Consider the following 13,927-nt stretch of genomic DNA (forward strand, 5'->3'; position numbering starts at 1 on the left):
TTATGTACAGCACAAATTTCCAGCCCAACCCCCACCCCAAACCTTATGGTTCTATACGCCAAACTCTTAACAATTTGAAAGCCAGAATGACTCACATCATAAGTGTTCCTGTACAAAGAATACCACATTGGAACCAAATTGACATCCATGGTGACCGAGACAGTGCTCTGTAATAACCGCTTCTGTATATTAATGTAATCTTGCTCTGCAAACCAATTGACAGCTCCATACTTAGTTGAAATAACATGGTGAATCTTTGTGTGCACAAGCAAAGGAATCGTCTCATGATGCAGCTCAGGAATTAAAAACGTCTCTTTTATTTTAATATGAACAACATTGTCTGTTAAATACCAACAGGCTGATGTAATGTCTGACATGCCAGGATTACACACTGATGACAAGGAGTATTCTTTTGTGAATGTTATCTATTCATGCACTGAATAAAGTGGCTGCAATTAATTTAGAGCACAGTCAAAGGCTTACCTTGAGATGCATTTTACGTGCAATTGGGATTTTGGCCCTTCTTGGCTATAAAATTGAAAAAGTAAGAATTCATTTAATCAGACTGAAATAAGGAAACACAAGTAAATAAATCAAAAGCAAATTAGATGGCAAATTGCCAGATCCCTATACTCTAGGTTTAGAGAGCTAACTGCTTTCTTAAATATTGCACTTTATTAATTGAAAGACTCAATATATGTGGACTACCACTGATACAATGCAAGAGCTGTTCCGAGAAACATAGCCGATAATTCCCTGTAATACTTCCTCCATAGTTGTTGCTGCAGAACCAGTTTTAAAGAATACTTAGCAACACCCACAAAATGCTGGAGGAACTCAACAGGTCAGGCAGCATCTATGGAGATGAATAAACAGTCGTTTTCGGGCTGAGGCCCTTCTTCAGGACTGAAAAGGATAAAAAGGTGGGTGGAATGGAAGGAAGGTAGCTAGAAGCTGATAGGTGAAGCCAGGTGGGTGGGAAAGATAAAGGGCTAGAGATGAAGGAATCTGATAGGAGAAAAGAGTGGACCATAGGAGAAAGGACAGGAGAAGGGGCACCAAGGGAGATGATAGGCAGGTGAGAAGCGGTAAGAAGTCAGACTGGGGAATAGAAGAAGAGGAGAGGGGTAGGGATTTTCTTTAACTGGAAGGAGAAATCAATATCCATGCCATCAGATTGGAGGCTACCAAGATGGAATATAAGGTGTTTCTCATCCACCCTGAGGGTGGCCTCATCATGACACCAAGAGGATGCCCTGGACTGACGTGCCAGTGCAATGGAAATAGGAACAGGAATTAAAATGTTTAGCCACAGGGAAATTCCGCTTTATGGCAGATGGAGCGGAAGTGCTCATGAAGCGGTCCCTCAGTTTACAACGGGTCTCACCAGCGTAGAGAAGGCCGCATCAGGAGCACTGGACGGAGTAGGCAACCCCAGCAGATTTACAGGTGAAGTGTTGCTTCACCTGGAAGGACTTTATGGGGCCCTGAATGGAGGTGAGGAAGGAGGTGAATGGGCAGGTGTAGCACCTTGGCCACTTTCAGGGATAAGTGCCAAGAGGGAAATTAGTGGGAAGGGACCCATGGACAAGGGAAGCATGGAGGGAGCAATCCCTGCGGAAAGTGGAGGATGGGGGAGATAAAGATATGTTTGATGGTAGGATTTTTTTGGAGATAGTGTAAGTGGCAGAGGATGATGTGTTGGATGCACCGCCTGATGGTATAAGTAAGGACAAGAGGAACTCTATCACTATGAAAGCAGTGGGAAGATGAGGTGAGCGCAGATGTTTGGGAAATGGAGGAGATGCAGGTGAGGGCAGCATCGATAGAATAACACAATAAAGAATAAAATAATAGCATTGGTAATTGAGTGATAATAGTACAAGTTTGCATTCTTGTCATATTGCCTTGACTTCTAGGAGGAGACAGTAATGGAAAGGAATGGTGCATTTTGAATTCTAGAGACATTTTCTAGAATTGTGTGAGTATGTAGGGTGTGATAATGTAAAGCATTACCTTTAAAAGTGCAAGTTGTTTCTGCTTGTTTATGCCAGCCTCTGTGGCTGGTACTATTTGATTAGTTGTAGAATCCAGCTGGCTGTGGACTGATTCCCCTGACTTATAAGGCAATAGTTGTTAAAAATTCTCAGCAAGGCTGTTCTTTCAAGAAAGTTACTTCTGTGATGACCCTTAAGTCTCTGGGCAGCAGGCATTTAGATTCCAGTTCAAGCAATATTTAGACTGACCTTTTCTCCTCTCCCCTCAATTTATCTTTCATTGTTGAAGTTGTTTAATATTATTCAACATCATTCAGAATTCAGTGACCCACCACCATTCTGGAATGGGCTAATTGGCTAAACCGTGGCAAGAGCATTCAGAATATTCATGATCCATATCAGGAGACTCTATCTCAAATGTAACAAAATTCCCTTTTAACCAGATTCAGACGGGGGAATGAGAGCTCAGTGACTCGACACTACAGTTTGGACAGTCTGATGTTCCCACGTAATCTGGAATTTTCATGAACGACAGTCTTCAGATTTTACAGAGAATGGTGTGAGAATCAAAAAAAAAATCCAGTGAGCAGCAGTTTTGTGGGTGAAAATGCCTTCTTAATGAGAGTAATCAGAGGGGAATGACCAAACAGGTTCAAGCTGACAGGATTGTAACAGTAAGTCAAATAACCATGAGTTACAACAGTGGTGTGCAGAACAGCATGTCGGAATGCACGTGTTGAACTTTGAAATGGATGGGGTATAGCTGCAGAAGACCACTGAATGTATATAAATAGTGTATTTCAATGATTTTAGTCCATTAACTATTCTTTGTGCTCATCTAGTACAATGGTCTTTGCTGTGACTAATGACAGATTGTACAGAATTTAAGGTTAAATCTACTACAGGCCATTGTACTGAATGTTTTACCTGCATCATCATTTTAATTGAAATAATCCACTTAAATTCACTTGACAGAATCAATTCAGTTCCTAATGGAACAATCTGTGCCTGAAGCTTTTCATTACTGACAAGGCAAGAGGGTTGACGTTCATGTCAGCACTCTGTGTTACAAGGTTGAGGGTTCAGGTCAAACTCTAGAGACCTAACTCAAACTCTAATTCCTAAACCTAAGCCCTTAACATAGTCTCTTGACTGGGAATTCAATGCAGCACTGAAGAAGTACTATACTGTTGGAGGTATCATCGTTTGGATGACCAATCAAATTGAGACCCCCATCCACCTTCTTAATGGACGTGAAAGATCCAATGGTATCCAAAGAATAGAACATAGAACATAGAAATCTACAGCACATTACAGGCCCTTCGGCCCACTATGTTGTGCCGACCATGTAACCTACTGTAGAAGCTACCTTGAATTTCCCTAGTGCATAGCCCTCAAATTTTTCTAAGCTTCATGTACCTATCTAAGAGGCTCTTAAAAGAACCTATTGTATCTACCTCCATCACCACCACCAGCAGTGCATTCCACATACCCACCACTCTCTGTGTGAAAAACTTACCCCCACATCAGCTCGGTACCATTTTCCAAGCACCTTAAAACTATGCCCCCTTGTGTTAGCCATTTCAGCTTGGGGAAATGCTCCTCATCATCTTATACACCTCTATCAGGTCACATCTCATCCTCCATCGCTTCAAGGAGAAAAGGCCAAGTTCACTCAACCTATTCTCATAAGGCATGCTCTCCAATCCAGGCAACATCCTTGTAAGCCTCATCTGCACTTTCTCTATAGTATCCATATCCTTCCTGTAGGAAGGTGACCAGAAATGAACACAGTACTTCAACTGGGGTCTGACCAAGGTCTCATATAGCTGTAACATTACCTTATGGCTCTTGAATTCAATCCCACGGGTGATGAAGGCCAGCACACCATATACCTTCTTCACAACACTGTCAACCTGCGCAGAAGCTTTGAGTGTCCAATGGACGTGGACCCTGAGATCCCTCAGATCCTCCACACTGCCAAGAGTCTTACCATTAAAATGATACTCTGTCTTCTAATTTGACCTACTGAAATGAACCACTTCACACTTATCTGGGTTGAACTCCATCTGCCACTTCTCAGCCTAGTTCTGCATCCTATTCATGTCCCACTGTAACCTCTACCAACCCTCCAAACTATCCACAACATCTCCAACCTTTGTGTCATCAGCAAACTTACTAACTGACCCTTCTATTTCTTCATCCAGGTCATTTATAAAAATCACCAAGAGGAGGGGTCCCAGAACAGATCCCTGCAGAACACCACTGCAGGGGTATAAGCAATGTTGACCAATATTTATCCATCAGCTATCAATATGATGCTTGAAAAGTCCTGCTGTGTGCAGGTTATCAGCTCTCTATCCCATAGAACAGCAGTGACTACAATTTTAAAACTAATAAAGAGCAAATTGCCAATGAAGTACCTGAAGCCCTGTAAATAGAGATTATGTCAAGGTCTGAACCAATAAGATGGCTGTTCATGGTAAGAGTAACTTCACTAGTTGCCTTAGAGTTTGTAATAAAAATGTTGTGTATTTTTTGTGCATGACACCTATTTCTTTCACATTATCATAAGCTGTTTTTGCTTCCCTGATGGCTTTAACTAAAACCGTAATCAAATTGTACTAAAAATTTCTTTGCAGCATCCGGAGCAAAGCTCGAGAATATTGCACGAGTGTTCCTCCCCGTCTTATCCAATCTTGGCCACTTTAATGGATCATAATTTTAATTAACTCACCTTTCAGGAAGGATGTCTGAGCAAGATAATGCCTCTCTCACTGATACCACTTGACTCCCATGCATTAACCAATGGGAAACATGGATGAAGGAAACAGAGGCCTAGTTTAAAAATCCAAAGGCCCGAGTGGGATTGAAGATGGGCAGTGACAGCGCTCATGACATGAAACAAAAACTGTCTGTGTCAGAAACTATCTAAAAAACACTTAAGTTTTCTTTTTCAAGTTTATCTTCATGGATATGTTGTTCTCCTACAGGGATCATAAGGAATACTCAGACTTCTCCTAACCTGCCCTGCACTGCTTCTTCAGTGGTTGCAACATTCCTAGACATCTTTCTCCTCCACAGGTCTTACTCCCAGTCGCAGCTCGGATCTCCTACACTACGACTTCCTCCTCAGCCCTGCAAACCAACTGCTTGAATGAATGCCTATGGATCAACTATCTCTCCATTCGTAGGGCAGGAGAAAACTGCGTTTTATCTGAAAGAAACCCTCCGCTTAGCTTGTCAGGGGGGCTGCCACTTCAATTGCCTTGCTGAGCTCCAGGTATCCTTGCTAAACTTTCCGTATCCTTTCTACGTTTTCCATATCTTTACCTAGCTTTCAATATCAGCTGTATCATGCAATCTTGTAAAATCAGCATTACATAATGAACTAGTCTCTTTAAGTACAAATTAAAGGGTCTGCTCATAATTACATTTTTAGATTTTAAATACATATAGTGTGGTAACAGGCCCTTATGGCCCAACGAGCCTGCACCAACCAGTTACACCCACGAGACCAATTAGCCAGGTAACCCATACATCTTTGGAATGTGGGAGGAAACCTGAGCACCCAGAGGAAACACACACAGTCACAGGGAGAACATACAAGCTCCATACAGACAGTGACAGAATGGCACCGGGGATGTGGATGCTGTAATGGCATTATGCTAAGCTATCATAGTGCCAGCTGATATAAATATATACTTACTGACACATTACCAATTTCTCTGTTGAGAAATCAGATTATGTACCACTTTGTAACCAACATTGTTTTATGATTGTTTCTTGAAATACCCCCCGTGTAAATTTCCTTAATGCAAGGTGCAGGTACAGTAGGTTATCAAGAAGGCAAATGGAATGTTGGCCTTCATTACTGGAGGGATTGAATTTAAGAGCAGAGAAGTTATGCTGCAACTGTACAGGGTACTGGTGAGGCTGCACCTGGAGTATTGTGTGCGGTTCTGGTCTCCTTACTTGAAGAAGGATATACTGGCTTTCGAGGTGGTGCAGAGGAGTTTCTCTAGGTTGATTCCCTAGATTAGGGTGTTAGTCTATGAGGAGAGATTGAGTCCCCTGGGACGGTACTCACTGGAATTCAGAAGAGTGAGAGGAGATCTTACAGAAATATATAAATTTATGAAAGGGATAGATAAGATAGAGGCAGGAAAGTTGTTTCCACTGGTAGGTGAGACTAGAACTAGGGGACATAGCCTCAAGACTCGGGGGAGTAGATTTAGGATGGAGATGAGGAAGAACTGCTTTTCCCAGGGCGTGGTGAATCTGTGGAATTCTCTGCCCAATGAAGCAGTGGAGGCTACCTCAGTAAATATATTTAAGACAAGGTTGGATAGATTTTTGCATAGTCGGAGAATTAAGGGCGAGAGGAAAAGGCAAGTAGGTGGAGATAAATCCACGGCCAGATCAGCCATGATCTTATTGAATGGTAAAGCAGGCTCGACAGGCAAGATGGCCTACTCCTGCTCCTATTTCTTGTGTTCTTATGTTTTTATGCAAGGCAGACTACAAACAATACTCTAAATGTGGACCCCACTGATCTACACATAACTTTTGATATTGTTTAGTAGTTTTGAAACAATATCCCATTCAGCAACTAAATTTATTGAAACTTTCATAAAGGCTGCCATTAACTACAGATCAGTTCCACACGCTTCATGATTTCTTACTAACCCAAGTTTCTCTGTGTGGAGTTTGCATGTTTCCCTGTCCTAGAGTGAGGAACAGCATGATATTTGGAAGATTTAAATGCTGGGAAAGATTGAAAAAGCAGGGCGTCAGGACCGAGGCAAGGGTCGGGCCGGTTCTGCCCGCTGCTCCGCGATGTTTACTTTGCTCTGCTCTGAACTAAGGCTGAGGTTGTGGCCTGCTTTGGCTGCTCAGGGCTTTGTGTCTGTGGACTCACTTTCCTTCTGGATGTTATTTGCCTGCTTTTGTTGTTTGCATGATGTGTTTTTTTCTCCACACATAGGATCTTTGATGGTCTTTTTTTATTATGTTTTTTGGGTTTCTTTGTTTTGCGGTTGCCAGTAAAGAGATGAATCTCAAGGTTATATAATGTATATATAATTTGATAATAAATGTACTTTGAAATTTGAACTTTGTGAATTGCCTTTGGAGACCTCAGTTTCCTCCCACATATCAAAGATGTGCTGATACAATTGGGTCTTTTAAGAGACTCTTAGATAGGTACGTGAAGCTATGCGGTAGGGAAATAGAGGGCTATGCGGTAGGGAAATTCTAGGCAGTTTCTAGAGTAGATTACACGGTTGGCACAACATTGTGGGCCAAAGGGCCTGTAATGTGTGGTAGATTTCTATGTTCTATGTTCGATGCTAGTCTAATTGGCTGCTGTAAATTCTCCCTAGCGTGTAAGTGAGTGATAGATTCTATGAGGAGTTCATGGGAATGTAGGGTGAATAAAATGGGATTAGTGTAGGTTTAATGTAAATGGGTGCTGAGTGATTGCTGTGGACACAATGGAACAAAAGGCCCATTTCTAACTATCTTTCCACTCCAGCCTACACGCCTTCAATTCGTTAAACTTTCAGTCTTTTATTTTCAATCCTCTTGTCAATATAGCTGCGTAAAATGCTACATTGAAGTCATCCAAAGCCTCCTGTCTAATGCCTAACACAAATTATTTGATCAACAGAGGCAACTTGCTGTGAACAAATTGGCTGCTGCATTCCATTGCATTATAAAACACTTTGAGACATGCTGAGTTAACTTAAAACACTGCAGAATGCCACGTCTTGTTCCCTTACTCTGTATTGAAAAGTTATGGGCTTTATAAAATGTTCAATCCCCTGAGTAAATTAGGTTTGCAAGCTCCTGCTCATTTCATTACCGACTGAGTTTATTTCTGTCAACTTGTGAGGTCCCAGCCTATTCCTTCTTAACTACCCTATAATCTCTCCCAAATGGAAACAGACTGCTGGAAATACTTAGCAGGTCAGGAAACATCTGGAGAGAAAGAAGCAGAGTTAATTTGAAGATCATGTTTGCATGAATATCGACTTATCTAACTTCCGGCAATTGCTCCCCCCTCCTTGCTTACTCATTCCCCTCCTCACACCTTCTTATTCTGGCTTCTGTCCACTTCCTTTGTAGTGCCAAAGGCCCAAAACATCAACTGTTTATTCCCTTCCATGGATGCTGCCTGACTTGCTGAGTTCCTCCAGCATTTTGTGTGTGTTGCTCAAGATTTCCAGCATCTGCAGAACCTCTTGTGTTTATACAGAGTTGGTGTTTTAATTCTGAATGGAATCTAATGAACCTGAAACATTAACCTGGTTTCCATTTCCACAGATGCTACCTGACCTGCTGAGTGCTTCCAGCAATTTTGATTTGATGTCAGATATTCAGCAGCTGCAGCTTTTTGGTTTCTTATCACCTCTCTGCTCTTTAGAATAACGTTGAATGTTACCTATGTATTTCCCCACTTACTGTCATTAGATAATCTGGTTTATTAATTTTTGCATCAATTTATCCATAAATAGTTGACCAAGCCTAGGGGATTGTTTAATTCCTCAGACATTGCTTTAGCTATTCAGTCAAGGATTAAGTGACAGCCATACCTCATTAATATTGCAGCCAAAATCACCTGAGGTGTGAATTAATCTGATTTGCCAACCTAATTTCTTGATTTTCATCATGTTGAACTAAAACCAGTTTAGAAGGAGCTTCACTTTGGAGTCAGATTGCTATTCATATTCATTTGTTTAACACGTACTGTGCATCAAAACGTACAGTGAAATAGATCTCATTCTGAATGCATTGCCTTATCTCTACACAGTAATAACACTGGATGCATAAAGTGGCTAAACACACAGGGTCCCAAATCCCATTTAGCATTCAGGATGGAGATTGAGCAAATCAACTCCTACATCCAAAGCTTAGAAGGAGAGTTTGGTTCTATCCTGTAGTTTTCCTCTTATCAGTTGTCACTTTTCATGAGGAAGGGAAGAGATGATTTAGCTTCTTAATGTTCTATTGTGCCAAGCATTGATTGGCTGTTTCAGGAACTCTATATTTCTCCTTCCTATATGTAGAACAATTCTCGTCAGGAGAGAGCTGTTTTAAATTCTGGTTCAGGCCTTTGAATGATCCTGCAACTGATTACTGACTACCCTTTGTCTACCCTTAGTGATAATTGTGAACTTTATTTTCTTTTAGTTTATCAAAGCTTTAGTGCATCTTGGGTGAAGCAGGTGTGATCTAATGCAGTGGTCCCCAACCTCTGGGCCGCGGACTGATACTGGGCCGCGAAGCATGCAGGGGTGCAGTGGTAGCCAGAACACACCCAGCACATCTTTAAGAAAAAAGCCAAAATAAACAAGCTAATTAATTAGGTGCTGCCTAGCACATAAATGTCGGCCCAGATCAGAGGCGATTGCCAATTTCACTTGCTCTACGCGATCGGCAATTGCCTCTGATCTGGGCCGACATTTACGTCCCGGGCGGCACCTAATTAATTAGCTTGTTTATTTCGGCTTTTTTTCTTAAAGATGTGCTGGGTGTATTCCGGCTACCGCTGCACCCCTGCATGCTTTGCGGCCCGGAGGTTGGGGACCACTGATCTAATGCACCCCACAAATGCCTACAGGAAAATATGTGGAGTTGTAACCCCAATTTGACTACACAACCAGACCCATCACTTCAGACTGGAATTTGGCACAAGACAGTTGCACTGGAGCAGGGGGTTCCTCAGAATTTCAAACCCTTAATTTCCATTCTCTACATTCACGTTAAAATGAGGGCAATAAAAACATTATATTTTATGAAAGAACGTACTAATTATTGATTTGTATACATAACTGCTCATCCAATAATTTTCAGCTATAGTTTGTAGTCACCTGGGCTTATTTGATTTCATTGCTAAAACATTCTTCACAGAGAAGAGTTGAAAGAAAACCAAAACCAACCTGGTCATTGCTGCATATTGGGAGAAAAGGAAACAAATAATTTATCGTTAATATTGTTTTTAAAACTTATGTATTCAAAAGCTGTAATTTGTACATAGAATTTCAAAAAGTAATTTGACATCTATACTTACTTTCCCTCTGACATTTCAAACCTGTATAATGATAAAATAATGACTTGTTAAACTCATTGCTATTACATTTTCATTATTTTACAATACAGTATTTGCAGTGAAGCTTTAATGGAATCTAGAAGAGTAAGCTACATTCAAATATTATTGAATCAGTCCAGTTGTACTGACCTATAAGATCCTATTTTTGGAACATGAACTGCAGCAGACTGGTTCATTGTTATGTCTAGACTGTGTCTATACATACTCATTGTTGGCCTGGCTCAACATTTTCATTGGAGTTGCAAGTCCCACTCCAAAAGTTGACCATACATGCTTAAAAATTGGTGTTCACCCTTATTTGGTTCCATTGAGGTGCTAAATGGATGCCATTGGCAATGAATTGGGAAACTGGTGAAACGTCCTATTAAAATAATTTTGGCCTAGTTTTAACCCTAAATCATGCACAAAATCTTTACTTGCACATTTTGTGAAAGCATCTGCTAGTTATGCTTCCGGAAGCCGCACCATTGCTGCACTGAGTGCTGGGGGAAAGAATGAAGCTCCGAAAGAACAAAATATCCAGCAGTTATTGTGGAGGTCACCATGATGTAAGTGGTCGGTCTGTGGTGGAACACCGTTCCCCTGCTCTCCCTACCCACCATGCACTGGTCTGGGCTCTGTGGATTGAGTGGCCATGGCCAGGTACAGACTGATGGCATTTTGGACTGAGGTACGTGACGTAGATTGCTTCTTTTTATGGTAGTGTTGTCTCTCAGTAGAAGAGAAGCATATAAAAGTATGAGACAAAGACAGCAGTCCCAGTGAGGGCACTTCCATTTTCATCTTTTTGCTGAATGGTTGTGAGGTTGGGCAACTTTGAGTGAAAAGCAAGGTCACACCTCTAGTAGCTAGTTTCTGTGGGTAAATGCAGGAATGGCTGCTGTGTACAGGACGATATTGTTACATGCAAATCTGACACCCAGCAAACAAGTTGAATTGCACCTGGAAGTGTCAGTTTCTTGTTGGCAACTATTTGACTTAGAAATGATCTAGTGTGAGCACAAGGTACAAAGCTCTACAATTTCAAGGTAATGAATAATAAATTCAATCAGTTATTAAAGTGAAACTATCTACTCGTTCAATTTGACATTGCACCGTTTAAAGAAGTCTGCAGAGTCCTCTTAATATTTTTGTCAATGCTCCTTCCTCAAACCACAATAGCGAAACGAGAAGTGTCTGTGGCATTGTACACCTTTTTGGGCGCATTTTTATTGACCCAACACCAGCAAGTGTCATACAAAAGTAATTGGCTCTGACATACTTTGAGATGATCTGATGAAGTGATAAGAGTCTGGGAAAGTTCATGTTCGCTCATGTATCAAGTGTCGGTCGACCCATCAGTCTCATTCATTAACATAATTGCTTCCATTCTTCAGCACAAGATAAGACATGGTGTAATTTTAGATTTGTTAGTCTTTCCCCAGCTGTAGATGTATGACTGTTTACACATATTCCAACCTCAGTTTTTAACTCAGCTTGTGGACTGTGATTCCTGCTCTGAGGTGGGTGACATTTGGCCCAGAAATGGATAATGGCACATTTCACACACCACAGTGACCGCCACCCAACACTGGTGTCAGATTTGTGGTGGCTGAGGGCGTGTTCACGCTACTACTGGAAACCTGTGGAAATGCCACTTGGGGAGAGGAGTAAATAAGGAATCAGGAAAGATTGATGAATCAACATTTAGTGTGAGCCCAGGTCCTTGGAAGCCAAGGAACTTATAAAATGACAATTTTTAGGGTTTCCCAGGTGAAATGGAGATTTGATACGTCAGCAATTAATGGGTTGTACATGGGGTGCTATCCCTACTTCTCTGACGTGGGCAATTTCTTGTTACCTGTGGATCGAGGATCGATTTTATTCACCATATACATTCACATGTATTCAGAATTTGCTGTGGGGTGCTGGTCAGGGCATGACATGCAACAAAAACAACATTCAACGATTATAAAGAAAAAAAAATTACATAAAATAGGACGATATATATGTGTGTGTGTGTGTGTGTGTGTGTGTGTGAATAAATACAGCTAATAAAGTTACATTAAAGGACAGATATGAAATAAAATCTGTATAAATAAATAAATACCAGCATGTATGTACAATGTGAACAGCATTATAAAAAGTGGCTTAAAGTGTGTACAGTTCAGTGTAGTGACAAGGATAAAGATACAAGGGGATGGGATTGGGCTAACTAGAATTCTTAGCCCAACCCCCCCCCCCCCCGCCACCACCACCACCAAGTAAGCTCCCCACCGGAGTTCAGGGTGTGGATGAAATACAAGAGTAATGTGGAGAAATTCCTTCACCTTCGCTCAACCACTTACCATGCACCACTGTTGCCATGAGTTCCACTACCCCTGTTTTTTTTTCTTTATTTTCCTGTTAGGTAATCTTCATATTTCAGTGTTAATAATAAACATTTTAGAAAAATCTCACACCTGGTGGCTGCAGATCTTATGGTTACTCAGTGAATTTACCTTCTTTGGGTCAGAAAGAATTCATATATTGATCTGTATCTACATTTGTACATAACTCATTGGTGCCGAGTTAGTTGGTCTTTGAAGTGTTGTGTTCATGTTTCATGCTTGTCATTTTATTCTGGGGCCAAACTCTGCAGGTAAAAGTCATCCTCAGGAAAGTAACCTGAAGCTTGTAAGCTCAGATGTATATCAAGTGAAACAATTATCTTCAAGGGAACCAAGGCCTGGGGCTAAATATTACTTTTATATTTAGCCCCAAGTATTTTCTCCAAAAATAGTGTTGGTGAAGTTAATAGATTTTGCCACAAACTGAAGAATTATTTTGTATTTTTTCCAAGCTATTTCGTTTTCTATAGTCACTTCACATTCCAAGCAAATTGCAACCAAAAATGCATGTAAGTTATGTGATGATCGAGTTGTTTTAACAGCTTGTCAAACTCTAAAAATGAATAGCACCATTTTTCACCTTAATGTGTTAGTTGTAACAGATGAGTTAAAAATAAAACTGGCATTTTTAAAGGGATAAATGTTATTAAATCTAACAAACAACAGCATTCCTTTCACAGAAGTACATCTTACCTTGTTATGCGTTGGGAAGACTAATGAAGAATTGTAATGGAGTGAGAAATAAGGGCAGCTTGTGCATTTATTATTGTTGGTCTTACCATTAACTTTCCATGAGTGGTTGGTTAAAATAGCACCACATGACTGACATTGCTTTGTCCTGACATTGACAACGTGATTTTCTCTCATGTAGTACTGTGATCTCCAAATACCTGCCATCATTTCTCAGGCCCATGCCTTTTATAGACATGATTGGCTAATACATAAGTTTACAATTCACCATGCAGAAATTTTGAAGTTGCTGCAATTATTAAGGGGAACTAATTTTGTGAAGGTGGTGAGAAAAAGTTTTAATCTTTTGAATAATTATTTGTTTACTTAAATAAATAGTTTTAGTAGTTTTTTTGGGAGTGTAATAAATCCCTCAATATAGCAATAATTAATTGTGTCAATGAAACAAAACGTAATCACTCAGCATCAAGAATTGTGTGACGTTGAGCACCTCAGTACATGATGATCTAACGACCAGGTGTCTCAGTGGCTGTGACAAATCTGAGCAGATTTACCTACTCATGAGATTAGGCGTGTTTATACAAAACAGTCCTCACTCATTCCACCCTGAACCACAGCTGGTTGAGCACAGAGGACAACTCACCACTTCTCCCTCGGAACAAGCATCTTTGAATCTTTCTGCACTGGGACACAGAGGGAGAAACTTGTGCTTGCTCTGCAAATATAAATATGTTGGAATCATGTCCTGCACGTTATGA

General features: G+C 40.7%; 1 protein-coding gene across 2 annotated transcripts in view; it reads right to left on the reverse strand.

Moving 5' to 3' along the window:
* Positions 1 to 13,196, reverse strand: part of LOC134359348 (troponin I, slow skeletal muscle-like) — a 28,733-nt gene extending 15,537 nt beyond the window's left edge. The window contains exons 1-4 of one of the 2 annotated variants that reach the window (XM_063072469.1): positions 13,173 to 13,191; positions 10,072 to 10,092; positions 9,872 to 9,950; positions 484 to 528 (exon numbers count right to left, since the gene is read on the reverse strand). In XM_063072469.1, the coding sequence (XP_062928539.1) occupies positions 484 to 495 (12 nt within the window). In that variant the 5' untranslated portion in view covers positions 496 to 528; positions 9,872 to 9,950; positions 10,072 to 10,092; positions 13,173 to 13,191. Of the gene's footprint in view, positions 1 to 483; positions 529 to 9,871; positions 9,951 to 10,071; positions 10,093 to 13,172 lie in introns of both variants that reach the window. The other variant, XM_063072470.1, reaches the window with a different exon arrangement.
* Positions 13,197 to 13,927: the final 731 nt, after the last annotated feature.

Source organism: Mobula hypostoma, chromosome 20 (genome assembly GCF_963921235.1).
Source record: "Mobula hypostoma chromosome 20, sMobHyp1.1, whole genome shotgun sequence".
Taxonomy (NCBI): Eukaryota; Metazoa; Chordata; class Chondrichthyes; order Myliobatiformes; family Myliobatidae; genus Mobula; species Mobula hypostoma.